The sequence below is a fragment of the Podarcis liolepis genome (assembly GCF_965112155.1).
Source record: "Podarcis liolepis genome assembly, chromosome: 9".
In the NCBI taxonomy this organism is placed as follows: domain Eukaryota; kingdom Metazoa; phylum Chordata; class Lepidosauria; order Squamata; family Lacertidae; genus Podarcis; species Podarcis liolepis.
In genome coordinates this window covers 3,269,678-3,288,901 of record NC_139564.1, presented here as the reverse complement: position 1 = coordinate 3,288,901, position 19,224 = coordinate 3,269,678, and the positions used below count along the sequence as shown (strand labels likewise).

The 19,224-nt window shown below is 43.3% G+C and overlaps 1 protein-coding gene across 7 annotated transcripts in view; it reads left to right on the top strand.

The window, feature by feature from the left end:
* Positions 1 to 19,224, top strand: part of LOC310685893 (CD209 antigen-like protein 2) — a gene marked incomplete at its 3' end in the record, with an annotated part of 285,718 nt that overhangs the window by 142,842 nt on the left and 123,652 nt on the right. For 3 of the 7 annotated variants that reach the window (XM_083458985.1, XM_083458975.1, XM_083458984.1), the window contains exon 8: positions 16,029 to 16,138. The exons of 3 other annotated variants lie outside the window; for them this stretch is intronic. In XM_083458985.1, the coding sequence (XP_083315111.1) occupies positions 16,029 to 16,138 (110 nt within the window). Of the gene's footprint in view, positions 1 to 1,930; positions 2,031 to 3,639; positions 3,754 to 10,128; positions 10,240 to 11,211; positions 11,311 to 12,059; positions 12,147 to 14,757; positions 14,910 to 16,028; positions 16,139 to 19,224 lie in introns of all 7 variants that reach the window. One more of the 7 variants, XM_083458976.1, reaches the window with a different exon arrangement.

The window sequence follows — 19,224 nt, the reverse complement described above, 5'->3', positions numbered from 1 at the left end:
GTTTATATCAGAATAAAGCAACATATATATATTTACAAAAGCCTATTTTAGATGTCTCTAGTATACCGCATTTTTCGCTCTATAAGACGCACCAGACCATAAGACGCACCTAGTTTTTGGAGGAGGAAAACAAGAAAAAAAAATTCTGAATCCCAGAAGCCAGAACAGCAAGAGGGATCACTTGTCCTTTTATAAATCATTTACTGTGTCAACACAACTAGAAGTTATTAATATTGCAGTTGTTGTACAAGGGTCTATTATTATGACCAGAATGTAATGGATATTTAAAAGGTTTTAAAATGCAGAAATAAAACAAATAATCAATCCATCAATTCTGTCAAGATCTGGCAGACTGCCGGCTTAGAAGAGAAGAGTTTGGACTTGATATCCCACTTTATCACTACCCTAAGGAGTCTCAAAGCGGCTAACATTCTCCTTTCCCTTCCTCCCCCACTACAAACACTCTGTGAGGTGAGTGGGGCTGAGATACTTCAGAGAATTGTGACTGGCCCAAGGTCATCCAGCAGCTGCATGTGGAGGAGCAGAGACGCGAACCTGGTTCACCAGATGAGGAGTCTACCGCTCTTAACCACTACAGCACACTGGCTTAGGTAATCAGTGGTTGTAATTACAAGAAGATTTATTGCATACAGTCATTAACCTCGGAGCCACGCACACTAGCGGCTGCTCCTCAGAGAGTTGACCTTCATCTAGGCCACTCTCACTGTGCTGATAAGATACATTCTCTTCTCCTGAGAAGGGGCGTTTTAGCCCAATGCTTTCGGATGGCTGTGGAAAATGCAAGTCTTTCTCTGCCTCTTTTGACTGACTGCCCCCCCCCCCACACAGACTGCTCATCTTGACTGTGGGAAGTCCGGTCCATGACAAATTCTAGCGCACGGGGGCCATTTTATCTAAATTATATAATTAGGTATTTGAACAATAGGTATTAATAATTGCATTATAAATTGGTATTGTTAGAATGAGGCTATTATTGGATTGTAATTGCAAAGTAATAAAAAATATTATTAAAAGAAAAGAAATATCCCTGAACATATGAGAAAATAAAAACTGGGATACAGCAATGCTTGAGTGCCTCACCAAACACAGTAGGTCAATTAGAGGCATTAGAAAAAGACACCCCTTCCAAAAATGGAATAAAACAAAGGCCATTAGATGTACTTCTAGATAAGTTTTTAAAGGTTCAAAAATAAAACAGTAATAACTTTTGGGGAAAAATAAGTAGTATACAAGATCTGAAATAAACATTTTTGCTGGGTTTATGCTTTATGTGGCATGCTGATTGGATATGATGGGCAGCCAATCAGGAAATGCTATAGCCTAAAGGGGAGGAGTTCTGGAATGCCTGACATCACAAGGGAGGTGGTTCTTAGCCAGTGGGAGGATGAAACAACCTTAAGAAGAAAGTAAAGGAGAGAAAAGATTATTCCATGACAACACCAAGGTATCCAAACAGAAATAAGTCTGATGGGTGGAATACTTTCCTTACAAGCTATGATATTTGCAGGGTCTCATTCCAGGGCCAATAGGTCACTAAGAGGGAAAATGATAAACAGCTTTATAAAACTTCAGATAGTTTTTCTCTTTCGAATACTAGAATCCAGTGTCATCCAATGAAACTGAGTGGTGGTATATTCTAGGGCTGCGTACAGGTGCCCTGCTCTGACTCATGGTCCCAGGTTGTAAATCCAGATCCAGATTATGATCCAAAAAATACAGTTCTTGAAAAAACTCATTTACTAGCATATCCAGGGCGGCTAGATCAGATGGCTTTGAAACGGGATTAGACAACAGTCCTCTTCTTTCTTGAAGCCACAGCATCAGATGTCAGGCTGCATCTTGGCAAAAAACACACAAAATGGCACACCTGGAAAGCCTGGATCACAGCTTCCCTCTGCTTCTTTTTCAGGACCAACAGATGATCTCCAAAGTCTTGTTAGATTCAAGTGGATTTATATGCGTCCAACTGAGACCGGATCTAGTACTCCATTTTTTCTGATGACCAGGAGGTAGTTGTATAATTAAATGAATATATCTTCCATTAAGGGTGGGGAAGATGTGGCCCTGTGATGGAGGAAGTTGGCACCCAGGAACATCTGAAGACCTCATAGGTCCCACACTATCTATTAAATGGTGAACATCTTACTGGAGTCCTGTAAACTAGATGTCCAGGAGTTAAGGGAGAGGGATAGGATGCAAAATGAGAATGTGCTATATTACCTAAAACAATTTTTAAAAATGCCTTGGAATCCTTATGGAACATCTCTTTTGGTTTAAAACTGAGATTGATCCAGCAAAAGAAAATGGAAGACGTTTCAGTTATATTGGACTCAACAACATCTTTATGTTGGATTGTCTAATACTACTACTACTATTACTACTACTGCTACTAATTTTTTATTTATACCCTGCCCTACCCGGCCAGATCCTGGCTCAGGGCGGCTAACACCAGCAAAATTACAATAAAAACATAAGTGGGGGGGACACAAATTTAAAATCCAGGTTAAAATACAATCGAAAATACAGCCTCATTTTAATAGTAACCCATAGATCAAAACCATAAGGGGATTGAAACATAAGGGTGAGACTGAATCCAAACCAAAGGCCAGGCAGAACAGCTCTGTCTTGCAGGCCCTACGGAAAGATGTCAAGTCCCGCAGGGCCCTAGTCTCTTGTGACAGAGTGTTCCACCAAGTCGGGGCCAGTACTGAAAAGGCCCTGGCGTTAGTTGCGACCAATCTAACCACCTTGCAACCTGGGACCTGCAAAAAGTTGTCATTTGTGGACCTTAAGGTCCTCTGCATGGTATACCAGGTGAGGCGGTCCCGTAGGTACATCGGTCCTAGGCTGCATAGGGCTTTAAAGGTCAAAACCAGCACCTTAAACCTGACCCTGTACTCCACCGGGAGCCAGTGCAGTTGGTAAAGCACTGAACGAATGTGATCCCATGGCAAGGATCCCGTAAGGAGCCTTGCTACGGCATTCTGAACCTGCTGGATTTTCTGGGTCAGCTTCAAGGGCAGCCTTAACCGCGTAGAGCGAGTTACAATAATCAAGCCTGGAGGTGACCGTTGCATGGATCACTGTGGCCAAGAAGGGTAAGGGACCAACTGCTTAATACGGCGGAGATGGAAAAATGCCACCTTTGCTGTGGCTGCAACCTGCACCTCCATGGAAAGGGAGGCATCAAAGGTTACATCCAAGCTCTTGACAGAAGGCATTAGCACTAACTGAGCCCCCGCAAAAGATGGGAAATGGCTCCCCCACCCCATGTCGTCCCGACCCAGCCAGAGGACCTCTGTCTTCAAAGGATTTAACTTCACCCAGCTCCCACGCAGCCATCCAGCCACAGCATCCACGGCAACAACACCCTCCCTAGCGCCACCCTCTGTACCCAACCTGAGATAAAGTAACGTAGCCATTGTTGGACTGTGCCCTGAATCCCCACGTCGGCAAGGCGGTGGTTCAAAAGTTCATGATCAACCATGTTGAAGGCTGCGGACAGATCTAAGAGAATCAGCAGTCCCGACGCAACTGAACATCGCCGCTCTATACCTAACATGCTCATAGTCTTAATCTCCATTTGTTGTTGTCTCATTCTGGCTTGTTGTTTCACAGACAAGACTGAGAGGATGGGGAAGCCAGCGCCCACAAAGCCCGCAAAGCCTGCAAAGGCTGCAGCACCCGCAAAGGCTGCAGCTCCAGCGGGAGCAGAACAAAAAGGAACTGGAGGTCTGTATACAGCACAGTCATATGGGATGAGGTGTCTCTTAAAGTAGAGGAATGCACGGGAAAGGGAAGTTGGTGGGGAGACAGGTAGAAAGTGGAACCAGACATGTTGTGCCAGGGAAGAGTGTGGAGAGAAGCCTACGCAGCCACTTGGGTGCCAGAGATCCACTAAGCCCCATAGAAACCCCAGTATGCAGCCCACTCTTTGCTGCTGGCTGTTGTGTTCCTTTACTGTATGCAGTCCGGAATGGCTCTACCATTAGGCAGAATGAGGCAGTTGCCTCAGGTAGCAGGTGCTGGGGTGGGTAGTGATGGGTAGACCACACAAGCTGCACTGCACCTCCTCAGTTAGCCTGATGCCCCTTCAGCAGCATCAAAACAGAGCCCATGGCCAGCCCAGTAAAGCTTCTGTTTGTGGAATTTGTCGGAGCCCCATATGACCCAGCTGTGATGGCTACTCCTCCAACATATCTTCGGAACCCATCCAGGTTCTCCTCCAACGGTGATTAATGACCTAAGCCTTTGAAGGAGACTTCAGGCATGCACTCCATTGCACAGAGTACCCAGACAGCAGCAGAAGCAGCCAGAAATATATGCTACATTGCTACTTTATTTCTAACTATGCAAGACAGAAAAGAATATGTGTCTGCTCTCCATGAGAGACAGGGAAAAAAAAGAAAAGGTCAAAGAAACAGGAAACCAGTAACATCAACATCCGTCTCGCATCTCCCGTGAGAGTTACAACTGTCTGGAATGTCAACAGAGTCTTGTGACTCCAAGAACTGCACAGTGGCATAACTGAAACCTAACAGAATTATGTGTACAGAGGGAGTATCTTGTCCAGGGGCATTGGGTATAGGAGGTTCAAGGGGCTTCAGCCATGTAAACATCTTGAGGCAGAGGTCCAAACAAGCTGCAATATTGAGGGGCTCACATCCCCAACCATCGCTGGGCACCCTTTGTGTGCCCCACCCCTGCCCCTGCCCAGAAGACCAAGAGTCAAGAGGAGGCTGGGACAAGCGAGGGGATCTTCACCTTCTCTCCTCCCAAACTCCACCCGGCAGTCCAGGAGTCGAGAGGGGCCTGGGACAAGTGAGGACAATCTTTGCCTTCATTCCTCCCAGCCTCTGCCTGGTATCCTGGCAGCCGGAGGGGGCTGGGATGAACAAGGGCGAAGATCGCCTTCTTTGCTCTGCCTCCTCCTCCCTGCCCTATGCCACACTTATACAAATTTCCACATCTACAAAAAGAAAACAGCCAAATACATTTATTCTTCAACTTCCTTTTCCCCCTTCCATGGTTCCTTCTAATTATTATCCTCCTGCTACTGCATATTCTAATTACTCCATATAAATTATACGATATACAATATACAATATACAATATACAATACACAATATACAATATACAATATCTTTATTGTCATTGTCCCATGCAGAGCAATGAAATTGAAAAACTACATAAAGCTACTACATACTACATAAAAACTACATAAAAACTACATAAAACATTCAAAAACCTCTAAAAACTCCGAAACCCCATTTTAAAATACACTATACTTATGTTACTCCATTTAAGTATAACTTACTCCATATAAATTATTTCCCACTTTCTCCCAACTTAATTATATGCTACTGAATTTACTTTAATTCTGCTAGCATTTTTATTTCTTAGTTATCAGAAAAGTTTCCTCCAGCACTTCCTGCTGGATATGGATAATGGAGGATGACAGAGACTGCTTGCTCTGAGCAGCCTGATTGCTGTGAGGATCGAAGAATGGGACTCAGGCAAAGCACCTTCTCAAAAAGAGCCTGAAGGAAAAGTTCAGGTTCTGAAGGGTCCAGTGGTGTCAAAATATGCTCTCTAGATTCTCCCAAAGCTCCCTAGGTAGCTGAGAAAGATCCCAGATTGAGCTCAGACACATGGCACAATTGAAGACCCGCAGAAAGCTGCTTCTTGTGCCTCCATTGAAGCAGTGACATCTCCAAACAAAGGAATTTGGACCAATTTGACAAGGCAAGAAAAAGAATTTAAGGTAGTGTCAATAAAACCATTGGATCCAGACTAGGGTGGCAAAGAGGAGCCCCCCCCCCCGGATGTGGGTGTAGATCTGCATGGAAAAAATATGCAGGGACTGAATTAAGAATGAGAATGAGAAGTACAGTCTAGTGATTATTTTTACAAGCATTCCAGGCGAAGAATTTTGATTAACTTGTGATTTCTCTAAATCTCTGGATGCAGAATTTTTGTGACTTTATAAATATCTTCCAGCAAGCGGGTCAAATCACAAAGATCTTTAAATGTTGTGGAATGGAAGAGAGGAAAGTGGGACTTTGTGTTTTCCTTTCTTTTTTCTTTCTCCCTTTTAAAAATACATATTTTGTATATATATATTTTCTTTGCCTCCTTTTGATAACCCAAAGGAGATGGACATTGTGAGACTGAATTTCATCTGAATTACTTTGTGGATTGCTGATGCTTTAATTATATATATTTTTTGGTAATACATAAACTAAGGATTAATTTTTATTTTTACTCACTCTGTGCATTTTTACAATTTTTTATTGGGATCTGATGGGGTTAGATACTAACTGGTGACAAAGGGTGGAAATATAGTGATATAGTGACACAGTGCAGCCCAAAAACTAATTGCAGGGTCTTTTTTATTTCCTTTTTAAGTATTTCCCTATAATAAAGGAAAGATCAGCATCTAGTGACATTATGATATGGCTATGGCTAAAGTCGGCAAGAAACCACCTCCAGGCCCATCACAACACCAAGTCAGAGAAAAGGTTTAATTGCAGAAGGAGACACAAATTTGACATTAGAATTTCAATAGAAATGAGAAAAGAGATGGGGGAGGGTATACAGAGACTAGGACAGAAGGCTGATTTTAATGCGCAGGCAGTCCAAAACGTATCAGCAGAAATTGCAGAACTGTCACATAAAACTTCAGAAATAGAGAAAACTGTACAGGATTTAAAGGTGAAAACATCCAGCTTGGAGGAATCATTTAAGAAAGTAGAAGGGGAGGTAAGAGAAACAAAGAGGAGCAAGAAAGAATGAGGGGGGATGCTGAAGCAATCAAATTGCTTTATGAACAGACTCTGGATGAGATCAGTTATGGAAGTACATCTAAAAGATTTGATTCTTAGTTTGAGATTTGCCAGAAGATACGGCAGTGGAATTAAGTGAAAAAATAATGAAAGAACTTGAGAATATGATTGAAATCGGTGAAGAAACTGTTAAAGTGGCAGTGGATAGATCTTTTCATGTAAAATCAAGATATGCTAAAGCAAAAAGTCTGTCGGGTGATTGGTTTTTTTAAAAATTTAAAGAGATTTAAATACAGAGTAATACAGAAGCACTATCAGAAAAATCTCAGGATGATGACCAGAGAATAATAATTTTGAAAGAAATCCTGATGGGACTACTTCGGAAAGGAGCAAATTACAAATATCTGATGGACACACCGTGATAAAACAAAATCGCTTTTCATTGGGAATACCCTGATGGAGTCTCCTTTATATTTAAAGGGTGAAAGTAGAGATGTAGAGATCCCACAGAAGCAGATAAATTCTGGAGAAAATATGGAAAAGAATTAGCAGGAGAAAGAGCATTTGGTTTGGAGCCACAACATGAAGAAGAATCAACAGAGGGGGAGAAGAGAGATAAATGAATAAAGGACAAAATGGCATTGATAATCCTAATGTGGAATGTAAATGGACTCAATAATAAAACAAAAAGGGTAGGGATTGAACATGTGGTAAAAATAAATAAATTTGAACGTGATTTGCTCTCAGGAAATGCATATTGCGATGAAACACAGAAGAATTCTGATCAATAAAAGGTTATTGAAAGGACTTTGTGACCTCTGACTATACAAACAAAAGAGGCATAGTAATGTATACAAAAACCAGAATTAGATCCAAAACAATTCTTTAAAGATGAGTAAGGAAGAATACTGATAATACAGATAACATCACATGGAGAGAGAAAAAAAGAATATTAATAGATGTAGATGCACCAAATGACAACAAATCTGACTTTTAAAAGAGACGAGGAAATCTTATTCGAATATACGAATGAAAAGATAATTTTGATGATAGACATGAATGGTGTAGCTTCGCTGGAATGGGACAGCACTATAAGAGGAAGCGATACAAAAGAAGGGAAGCTACCTAAGGCCTTTTTCAGATGACAGAAAATGTAAGTCTAATTGATATGTGGAGAGAGAAACACCCACTGGACAGACAATTTACATTTTACTTGTCTGAGAATAATTCAGCGAGTTGAACAAACTCTGTATGGACTTCTAGAAATTTGTACACTAAGGTAAAGAAGGTAGAAATTTTACCCATGACATTATCAGATCACAACTCTATTATTATGGAATTAAGAACAGAGCAAAATTGCTGATTCAGACTAAATGAGAATTTATTAACCAAGAGATATTAGAAAAGGGGGGAATATTAAGAGATTGTTTTGAAATCAATCTGAATCAGGAGACAATTTGAAAGTGGTATGGGATGCAAGTAGAGGAGTCTAAAGACTTTTTTTAAAGAAGTGGTTTAATAACTGCCTCTTTCAGTGGGTCTGAGAAGGCTACCTCACAGAGAGAAGCATTCACCACCCCACGGAGCCCATTGCCCAGCCCTTCCCGGCTCACTTTTATGAGCCAGGATGGGCAAGGATCAAGGAGACAGGTGGTTGGTTTCACTCGTCCAAGCAGCCTGTCCACATCCTCGGAGGTAACAGATTGGATGAGCAAGTAAAAAGGATGAGCAAGTAAAATCCTCAGTGATACACTGGGCAACTGATATCAGTCATAATATAGACATGGAAGCATGGGAATGATTGTGGAGTATGGATATAAAATTCACAGCATGCTATGGTTTAAGAGAAAATTAAATGAAAATGATATCTTGTTGGTATCTAACATTGAGTAAACTGTTAAAAATGTATAAACCTAAATCAAACAAGTGTTGGCAATGTAATGAGAAAGAAGGTTCTTATTATCATATGTGGTGGTCTTGTAGTAAGGTTAAAGCTTACTGGGAAATGATCTACAATTAATTGAAAAGGATGTTCAAAATAACTTTTGTAAAAAAACAAACCCAGAAACTTTTCTTTCTTTCTTTCTTTCTTTCTTTCTTTCTTTCTTTCTTTCTTTCTTTCTTTCTTTCTTTCTTTCTTATATATATTTTTATTAAAGATTTCTTGGTTAACAAAAGTATGTGCAATGTCTCTTATTTTTCAAGTTACACTTTCTACAGATCAGTTTCATTTGTTGAGACATTAGTGTTGTATTAGGGAGAAAAGGGGGTAAGAAGTGAAGGGGGAAATGGTGAGTCAGGTAGGGTCGGGTGCCAATGTTTCACCTCAGCTTTTCTTTTGGGAATTATAAGGACAGAACTACCCAAATTGTATAGAAATTCATTTATGTATGCTACTACAGCAGGAAGAATGCTACTTGCCCCAAAGTGGAAAGAAGCAGAAGTTTCAGCAAAGGAAAAAGGGCTACAAAAACTTATGGAATATGTGTGAGCATTAAATGCCCATTTGCAGATAGTAAATTCAGTCCTTTACAGCAGAATGCAGAAGAAGCAACTGTGGTTGGAATAGTAACACCAAAGGTTTTATTTATAAAGCAAATAACAAAACAACAAGAGGACACTCACGTCCATCTTCTTCAGCAGAGGAGCAGAGAGAGAGAGAGCAGAGAGAGGGAGGAGACATTTAAATAGTTCCCTTACTCCTACATCAATTAAGTAAATAAAGGCAACCTGCAACATTGTGCAATGTGAGAATGAGATATTATAATAGTAACAATATGCATAAATGGCAAAAGTTACGGGAAGAATCAGAAATCGAGATAAGAAACTTTTTATAAAGGAATGGAAATGGTTTATTGAATATTTACAGATAAGTTGAAAACAGATAAAAACATTAGGATTATGATAATAATGTGCAGTTTCATAAGAATATATACAGGTATTTAAAGTAGATAATTAAATGAGCAAGTCAAATAAATTGGGATATGCAGAAGATATTAAAAAATAAATTTAAGGAACCACAGAAAGAGGAGAAAGGAAGTCAAACTTTGAAATGTTAAAATGATTGTAAAACTAATGAAATCTATAAACTTGAAAAGTATAGATTAAAACTTTTTAAAAAACAAAAAAGATGGAAAAGTTTCCTCAAGCAGCAAGGCATCTCGCCTTGCTTTCTCCATCTCCTTAGCTTCCCAAGGACCCACCCCCTGAATCACTGAATGTTTCTTGCTAATGGCTACCACAGTGTATGAAAGTCCTTTTTTCTGGGGTGGCAATGATATGTTGGCTACTGATGGCTAAAGCAGAATTGTCTTTCTTCAAGCATCTGGTTTTCAGAAGTTTTTAGCCTTCATAAAATCTCCCACGGGTGAATACGTTATCGTACTTACGATGATCCTCTTAACTACGTTGACACTGCTGCTTTTCCTGCTATGTAAGTACATAATTGGCGAACTTTGCTACTACTGTCCTGGGCTTTGCTTGAATGCCAATAGCATTTCCAAAAAGAGATGGTAGGATCCAGTTTCCATTCACCCCATTTACCCGCTTTCTTTGATATCAGGGAGGGAGTTACAGCTGTCACCCACTGAAAGCAATGACACTGTTTTGTTCTCCCTGAATAAGTGAGTTCCAGCATTTGGAACAGAAGCACAGGCTAACACAAGTCCCTGGGACGCCCTGGGCAATTCCCTTTCCCAGTTGCCATTCTCTGCTCCTTTCCCAACTAATCCTCATTTGCTTTGGAAGACCCCCCATTCCTGATCCTCGCCAGCCTGCCCTCTGCTAGGGCTCCAGTCCCTTGAAGGAAAGTGCTTGGGGAAAACAGGCTGCAGAGGATAAGGCCATGGCCAAAGTGGGTGGGTCCAGAGCCTACCTAAATATCTAGATATATGCAGGGCTTTTTTCAGCTGAAATTGATCAGGACGTTGTTCTGGCCCCTCTCAGGTGGGCGCCATTGCCATTTTAAGAGAAGAAGGGAGGCATTCATGCTGAGTTCCAGCACCTCTTTTTGTAGAAAAATAGCACTGGATAGATGAGCCCTTGACCTATTTGAACACCTAATTCATTTTTAAAGGGCACTTGAAAGTAAGCAAAGCTCGGTGGGGACAGGTCTATCTAGACAACCAACAAGCTAAAGCTCTCAAAGGAAGGCCAAACCATCTGATGACAGAAGTAACAGGCCAAATTGAAACAGCGGCTGCCCTGCTGGTCCGAAGTCCTACCAAGAGCTGAGAGCAGGAAATATTAATAGAAGTCATATTCATGGTTTTGTTGATTTGATTTCTTATCTGCGTTACAAGTCATCAATTTAAATTCAATATTAAAAGTAGTTTGAAACCAAGTATCCCCTCCCCCAGTTAATCAGACAATTTAATCATTTCTTTTCTACCTACTTTATCCTTAGATCAAAAGGAAGTGAAAATAAGAACTGAGTTTCAAATGGCAATGGATATGATTCGGACCTTTGTTGTTGGGCTTGATTCAATCCATGAAGACAAGGATGGTAAGCATTTTTTTATGACAGTTTCATTGCTCAGCAGGAAGAAAAGCAGATGGTTGTGATTTTCACATCCCCCCACTAGAAATGCTGTCCTTCCCCATCAAACTGTAATTCACAGTGTTTGTGCTGCTGCAAGATTTTAGCACTAGCACAAGGGAACTTTGCCCCCACTTCTCCCTGCATGCCATCACCAAAGCTGCTCTGCAGGGTGGGGAACAGATTTGAGGAAAAGGGGCGGAAGATTGCATTGCGCAAGGAGAAATTCCTGCACTGACATAATGTCCTCCTTAGAATTATGTGGAATGCAACCCAGTATTCATCAGGAAAAGAGTTTTGGCACCTCTGTTTTCTTAGATCTCACAAAGCATAACAGAAACCTGCAAAGTATTTTTTGTATATTTGGCTTTACTGTGGGACTCGAGGTGGGAATTGTTTTGTGACCCAGTGATTCCCAGCAGAAAAGGAGGACATAGGAGAGGAACATTAGAGATACTTCATGAGGCAGTTTTAATATGAGAATAGGATAGTGGATTGCATGGGTCTTTGGTCTGATCCAGCTGCAGGGGTCTTCTGAGGCTTCTCATTGGTGATCTCAGCCACAGAGAATCAAGTCTGTCCTCATATTCATAAGAACCCGATCCTGGAGCTCTGCTTCTTGTTTCAGGCTAGTGTGTTTGAAAATGTTTGAAAATGGTTCTTAATATTTGCAGATTGTTATACTCTTTTGCCTTGAACTATTTCAAATCTTTTAGACTTCGGAATACTCGCTGTAGCTCAAAACAAATCAGAGGAAATGCGGTATCTTGCCAACAAAAATGATGAACTGCAAAGAGTAATTGGTAAGCTACCCTGTGATGCTGAAGAATTGTAGTGCAGTGGGAACCTGCCCTGATTCTGCCCCAGCTGAAAGCCCCTCCTCTGGCTGAATACTCTTAGAGCCAGAGCAGAGTGCTGCCCTCCTTTGCATCCAGCCACCCTAGGGAAACACCAGAGATATTCAGTTCAGTTCTCTTGAACTTTTGAATTGATTTAGCCTCTATGGTTAGGAAAGAAAAGACTTTGCCATTCTTTGCTATAACAGAGACAATCAAAACAGGTCAGCTGAAAGACCTGTCCTTTATTATGTTCACTCATGAGAGCCCCGCCTCTGCAGAGACAATCAAAAGAGGTCAACTGAAAGAGAGAGATTCATGAGCAGCACTTCAAAGGCAACTTCCGCCAGCTTGGTCAGAGAGACTGCTGGGCAGTGGGGTGGTTGGTGCAACAGTCAAATCTCTCTCCTGCTTCACAAGCCCATCATCAGAAAGTGTAAAGGGATTATAAAATTGTCTATAAAGCTTTAGATGTGAGAGCAAAGAATGGGAATGAATGCATATCACATCACTTGTACATAAAAAGCAAGCTAAAGATGTTCAGCACCAAAACACACATTTTGTGAGAGTGGTATAATGCCATTTCCCCTCTTTCTCTTTGACCTTTGGAAATATGATTGCTTTTAAAGACATTGTTCCAAAACCAGGTCTAAATCCTGATTGACATGGATCTAGAAAAGTAGTTTTCTCCAAGAGCATCTGGATCTGGTCCACAACCACCCTCTCAAGAACCTTGCCCAGGAAGGGGAGATTAGCAACCAGCAGGCAGTTACTTAGATTTTTTGAGCACAGCGAATATTTCTTCAGGCCTGCCTTCAAGCAGGCTGGGAGCAGCCCCTCTTGTAAAGAGGCATTAATCACCTTTCTAGTCCAGCCAGCTGTCCCCTCCCTGCTAGTTTGTATCAGCCACAAGGGGCAGGGTCCAGTGTACAAGTGGTTGTCCTGACGGATCCAAGGACCTTGTCCACATTCTTGAACCTTGTTGGATAACTGCCCGGTCCGGCACATTTCCCTGTGCCAGAAATCCCGACCGGCAGCAGAGCAGCAGCGTGCGCTTGATGTGTGAGTGAAGAGAGAGTCCAAACGCTGTTTGTGCCTAATCTAAACAGCTTCATTTACACAGACAGATAAAACAAACAATCCCACTGGAGCCATAGCATTTATCTCTGACTCTTCTCCGGTGAGAAGTGAAAGTAACTTCACAGGCAAAGAACTCAGCTCCTGGATGTAGGAAGCTCCTCCCCAGATGCAGGACACATAACCACCAAACCTCACAAACCTTACCGACTGAAACATGCCCAAAACAATGGAAACTGCTCTGGACATTCTTTGAGATTTGTCTGCTGTAATAGCAGGGTGGGTCAAGATGCCAGGGGATGCAAGCAATTTTATCCACAAATGCTTTGCAAGCAAGTCACAGAAAGCTGCTTTCAGTTGTATCATCTCCTTTGGGCCAGACTGTAGCAGGCCCCACACTACCTGGGAAGGAAAACTCTGCTGGATAGCACAATGGAGGAAGCAAAGCAAGGCTTCTTTGCATCCTTTACTGCCACTTGGAAGGTTCGAGGATGAACCCTCACCAGTAGTTGAATGCATTCAACCAGATTTTTCCTCCACTTGCGTTCAAGCCATCTCCCAACTTCTTTTTTCGCCCTCTCCTCTGCAGTATACTAGGGGGCAAAACAGGCTGTATGAAGTGGGAGAGGGTACTCAGGGCCAATTGTGTCCATGGCCCAAGCCAAGGCAGGGGGGCTTCTGGGTAGTTGTGCCCACCTTGTGGCACTCCCTCCCCCCAGATGTCAAGGGGGGAAAACTACTATCTGACTCTCAGAAGACATCTGAAGGCAGCCCTGTTCAGGGATGTTTTAAATAGTTGATTGTGTTTTCATTTTTTGGAAGTAGCCCAGAGTGGTTGGGGGGAAACCCAGTCAGATGGGCAGCATATACTTTGTTGTTGTTGTTGTTATACGGTTGTTCCAGAGATCAGCCAAAACTCAGCAGGAGCACCTGTCAGATCAGCTGGAAAATCCCCCAGAGCCATTTGGAAGCCCACTGGATTTGGAAGCCCACTAGATCCATCCTGTCAGCTCCAGCAGGGAGAATGCTTGGGAGCAAACTGGGTGGTAAACCAGCAGAATCCCTCATCTGTCCCAGTTGCCCAATGCCAGGAACCTACATCCTAGATTCCCCTCCCCCCTCCACAACTCAACAGAGGGCCTGGAAAGAGAAAGAGAATTTTGATAAACCACAGCTACTCCCCCTTCCCAACCTTCAAGTCTGCCCTGATTCTGCCCTGAGTATCCAGGTGGAAACAAGTAGGTTAGGTTCTTGACTGCGCTCCTGTTCCACCTGTGCCCACCCAGGTATTTACTGCAGCATCAGCATGGGTTGAAGAGTGAATGTTTTTCTTGTTTTAAGATTTCTGAGCTTCCTAGATGAATATATGTTACCATGCGGCGACGGAAATGAACTTAACAAAAATAATTGAAATCTGCACAGGCATACAAGGTGGTTCCCCTTAAATTCCCTATCTTGTTTTATTTTTCTCTTCTTCCTCCATATCTGGCTTGACTCGAAGAGCATCTTATTGAAAACTTCAATGAGGGTTGGTTTATATATCAAAGAACAATGTATATCCTTTCTCGTGACCACGACTCATGGGCAGATTCCAAAAAAAAATGTGAGAGGCAAGGCGCCCAGCTCCTTTCCCTGGAAACATATCAAGAACAGGTGAGCATCAAAGCTAAGTATAGGAATGGTAGGGGGTCTTCTTGAGCCAAAGGGCTCCTATCATCACTATCCATTTAGGAAGGTTACATGTACCAGTACGCAGCCAAGACAGCAATTCCATCAGTCAAGCCAAGGGGTGGGAGGGGCAGGGAGAGCTGCTACCATCTGGGACGCAGTAAGGTTTCTTGGAGCTGCTGAGCTCTAATAGAATGAAGCTGGCAGTCAGGAAGGAGATCTTCAAGGAGGAGGAGGAGGAAGAGGAGGAGGAGGAGGAGGAGGAGGAGGAGGCGGAGGAGGAAGAGGAGGAGGAGGAGGAGATACTTCAGAGGCATCTATCTCTTGGATTCTCTGTAAATTCTTCCTCTGCTCTTTGAGATGTATTGAGTCCTTAGAAACAAACATTTCCCTCACCACGCTAACCTTTTGGCAGGAGAGTATCATGGAGATGACTCTAGAGGAGCTTGCAAGGTATATCCTTTTCCCAGCACTTTAGCCCTGGCACAGGGGCTACTGGGGTGCTGCAAGGCACAGACATGTGTGAGATCCCATCATCATGCCATCAAGCATACCACAACCGGACTGATTCCAGTGTCTCTGGAACTAACCATGAAACATGGATGCAGAAATTGGAGTATTTGACACACAGGTCACTGTCCTGCTACGTGGTTCCAAGACCAACTGTTCTCTGGCACAGTCATTTACAGTATCTGGAAATTATAACTCTGTGTCATGACTGGAAGACATATGTAGTCAGTCTCGGTGAGGGCAGGTGAAGTTCCCCTTCACTACAATATTTCCTCTTTGGGATGCTTCCTTGATTCCATCACCATCATCTTCGTCATTCATCATCATCATCATCAGCATCAGCATCATAATTTGGATCAGGGGGACAATACCACATCCAGTATATGAAATTATTATTGGAGATGGGAATACAATGTATAGTTTTGATCACTTTCCCGCCAAAATTTGGATTGGGTCTTCAAATGTGATACCTTCTTCTTTTAAAATGTGTTTGTTTCATGTCTGTTGAATTTCTGTAAAGGGCTATAGTCTCCCAGAGAAAGGGACATTGTCTTAAAAGATTTTATTTGTTCTTTCTCAACACCCCTACCCTAGAATTTTATCATCGAGCAAGTACAAAAGCGTAAGAAGTTTTTTTGGTTTGGAGTCTTTAAAGACAAGGGAAAGAAATGGAGATGGCTGTCAGGAATAGAGGCTATAATCACGTAAGTTTCTGCAGAAACATATGTTAATGGCCTGCATTCCAAAAAGTTGCAGATTCTGTTTACATAATTCGTTCTTTCCCTTTCCAAATATATTTTGCTATGCAATTTTCTCTACTACCAAAGATCTACATATGTACTTCTCCACATCATTGTCCAGGTGAGTGACTGGTGCTTCTCACTAGGTTGCAGAGGCAGGAAGGCTCCTCTTCCTGCTTCTCTAACCTAGTGAATGTGGTGATTTGGAAGAGGCTGAAGGCATGCTTTTAAATGGTTTGTGCTGATTAGCTCAGCTTCAGAAGGACTTGCAGGAACCTAAAGCTGAGCAACACTGCCAGCTGGCAGTTTAAGACACTTCATGGTTCCCTTTAAGTACAGTGGTGCCCCGCAAGACGAATGCCTCGCAAGACGAAAAACCCGCTAGACGAAAGGGTTTTTTGTTTTTTGAGGTGCTTCGCAAGACGAATTTCCCTATGGGCTTGCTTTGCAAGACGAAACGTCTTGCGAGTTCTTGCGGGTTTGTTTCCTTTTTCTTAAAGCCGCTAAGCCGCTAATAGCCGTGCTTCGCAAGACTAAAAAACCGCAAGACGAAGAGACTCGCGGAACGGATTAATTTCATCTTGCGAGGCACCACTGTATCTAACAACTCTTTTCAGCTTGTGTGGATGGATGTACAAGGTTAGAGTAAGATCTCACTCACCCACAGCTTGGTAGAACAGAGAACTGGACTGGCATTTATTACCAAGGCTACATTAACAGAGGGCTGCTTTCAATTTTGCAAGGTCTCCTGGAACAAAATCCAATGACATTCATCTTCATTGATGCACCCAATACCAACCACGAATCCTTTTTGACAAAGGTATTGAGTAAACTTTACAAGCAGGCAGTGGGGTTGTATAATACTAGCTGGGAAATTAAACCCTGTATGCCAGTGGTTCCCAGTTAGCCAAGTACTGCAGACCCCTTCATTTTCAAAAGCCACACCATGGGTCACCCTACCTTTGAACATTTTGATATCTCTGTGGCAGTTTTAGTTATGTGAATGACACCATGGAACCCCTGGGTGGGTAGTCCGTGGACCACCAATTGGGAGCCACTACTGTATGTGATCTTAGACTTGATCACCCAAACATCTCATGGGAGTAAAAAACACCTACTATTACTAGTAATATAAATTTAATAGATTTACAGAGAGCTAAAAATGAGGAAGTTATCACAGAATGAGTTTATCACAAACTTTTAGTGCTGTGTAGTGGGACTTGATTCAGGATACAATGGACACTGGAGAATGCAAGTGACCATAAGAGTGAGGCTAGGGTGATACCTTTGTCAACTATGGATAATTGATTAAACTTAGAACCATCATGTTAGATTTAGATAAGATATACATGTGAGAGATATATCGTTTCAATCAACCCTATTATGGTTTTGTGGTTATAGAATTAATTTTGTAATTCATTTGAAGACATAGTGTCAGGGGTTCAGGGACAGAGGCACAGGTGAGGGGGGAGACGGAGAGCGATGGGGAAGAATCCCAGGACAGTGAGGAAGAGGATGACAATGACTTGAGGTCTTCCATGAGTCTCTCAAGTGAATCGGAGGATTCCCAGAAGGGGGCGCCCCTAGTCAGGCCAAGGGGGGTCACAGGGGGGACCTGCCAGGAGCAGGGAAGCAGCAGGGAAACCCCGAGTGGGAGTGGGAGATCGGGGCCGGCTTCCCAGCAGGAACGAAGTGAAGAGAGTGGAGTTCCCAGTGTGACACACGGAACAGAGCAGGAAAGAGACAGGGGAAGGAGATCGGGGCAGGACGTCCTGCCGGAAGGGGCGGAGAGTAGTACAGGGAGTAGTGTAAGTGTCAAGAGGAAGGTCAGGGGTAGCGAACGCGCGCCAAGTTCAAATGTGGAGGCGCGCGGAAATGGAGAGAGCCCGGAGGAGGAGCCTGGCCCCAAAGCACGAAGGAGGGGGGAGCAGGCATCTGAGGAATCCGCTTCAGGAGAGAGCAGGAGGGAAGGAACCCAGGGGGGCAGAAAGACCCTGCGGAAAAGGAAAGACAGGAAGAGGTGGACTAGCACAAGCCTCTTAAGCTGGTGTAGGGGCGGGACCGATTCAGAGGGGACTTCAAACGTCTAGGCTAAGAGACGCGGGGCTGCGCGCCTCGGTTGTGGAACAAATAATGAACTGCAATAAACATCCTTGTATATAAGAAGAGCCTGGCGTTGGTCTTTTGTGAGCTGAGACCTGAGGCAGCCCTGACAGTAAGTCCCCTCCCAAAGATACGCAATTTTTTTTTTTTGCAAAGCTCACGAAGTTTGGCAGCCATGAGTATGGAGCAGCAGATAGCTGAGCTACGCAACGCAGTCTCCCAGCTTACCACTGAGGTAGTGGTCTCCCAGAAGAAGGGGGAAGAGGCGGAGAAGCGGTGCCAAGATCTGCAAGCCAGGTGGGATCATGCATGCCAAGTGGGGTTCCCGGGGGCCAAATCTACTGGAGTAGCACTGGGCAGAAGGGGAGGCAACTTGGTGGCCCACTTCGATGGGAACCTGAAACAGTACCCCAGTTTTCGAGCAGACGTAGAATATTCGTTGCATTTGCTTCGCGACGACTTTAAAGATGAGGAGGAGAAAGTGGGGTTCATTGTGTCCCACTTGCATGGGGAAGCGAGGGCTTGGCTGCGCAATCTGTGGCGCGAGGATTGCCCTGCGCGAAGGGACTCCGATGAATTTATCAAATGCATGGACGCTTGTTTCCAATCTACCGTGGATGTGGATGTAGCACGCCAGGAGATGCATGGTTTAAGGCAAGGCAAGGCTTCAGTACGTCAGTACCATGCTCGCTTTTTCGCCTTGCTGAATGTGCTGCGATGGGAGAAAGATTCTCTGGCAGTCAGAGACTTGTTTTGGGAGGGGCTCTCTGGCCCTGTAAAAGACGAACTGGCAAGGGGGGACAGACCTAAAACCCTGGCAGACGTGGTGCAGCGGGCGCTCGCCATTGGAGTACGCCATGAAGAACGCCCTTGGTGCAATGAGGGGGGTAGCCAGCTTCACGCACCGTCTAGAGTGCCTCCTTTCTTTCCCAGAGACCCAGGACGTA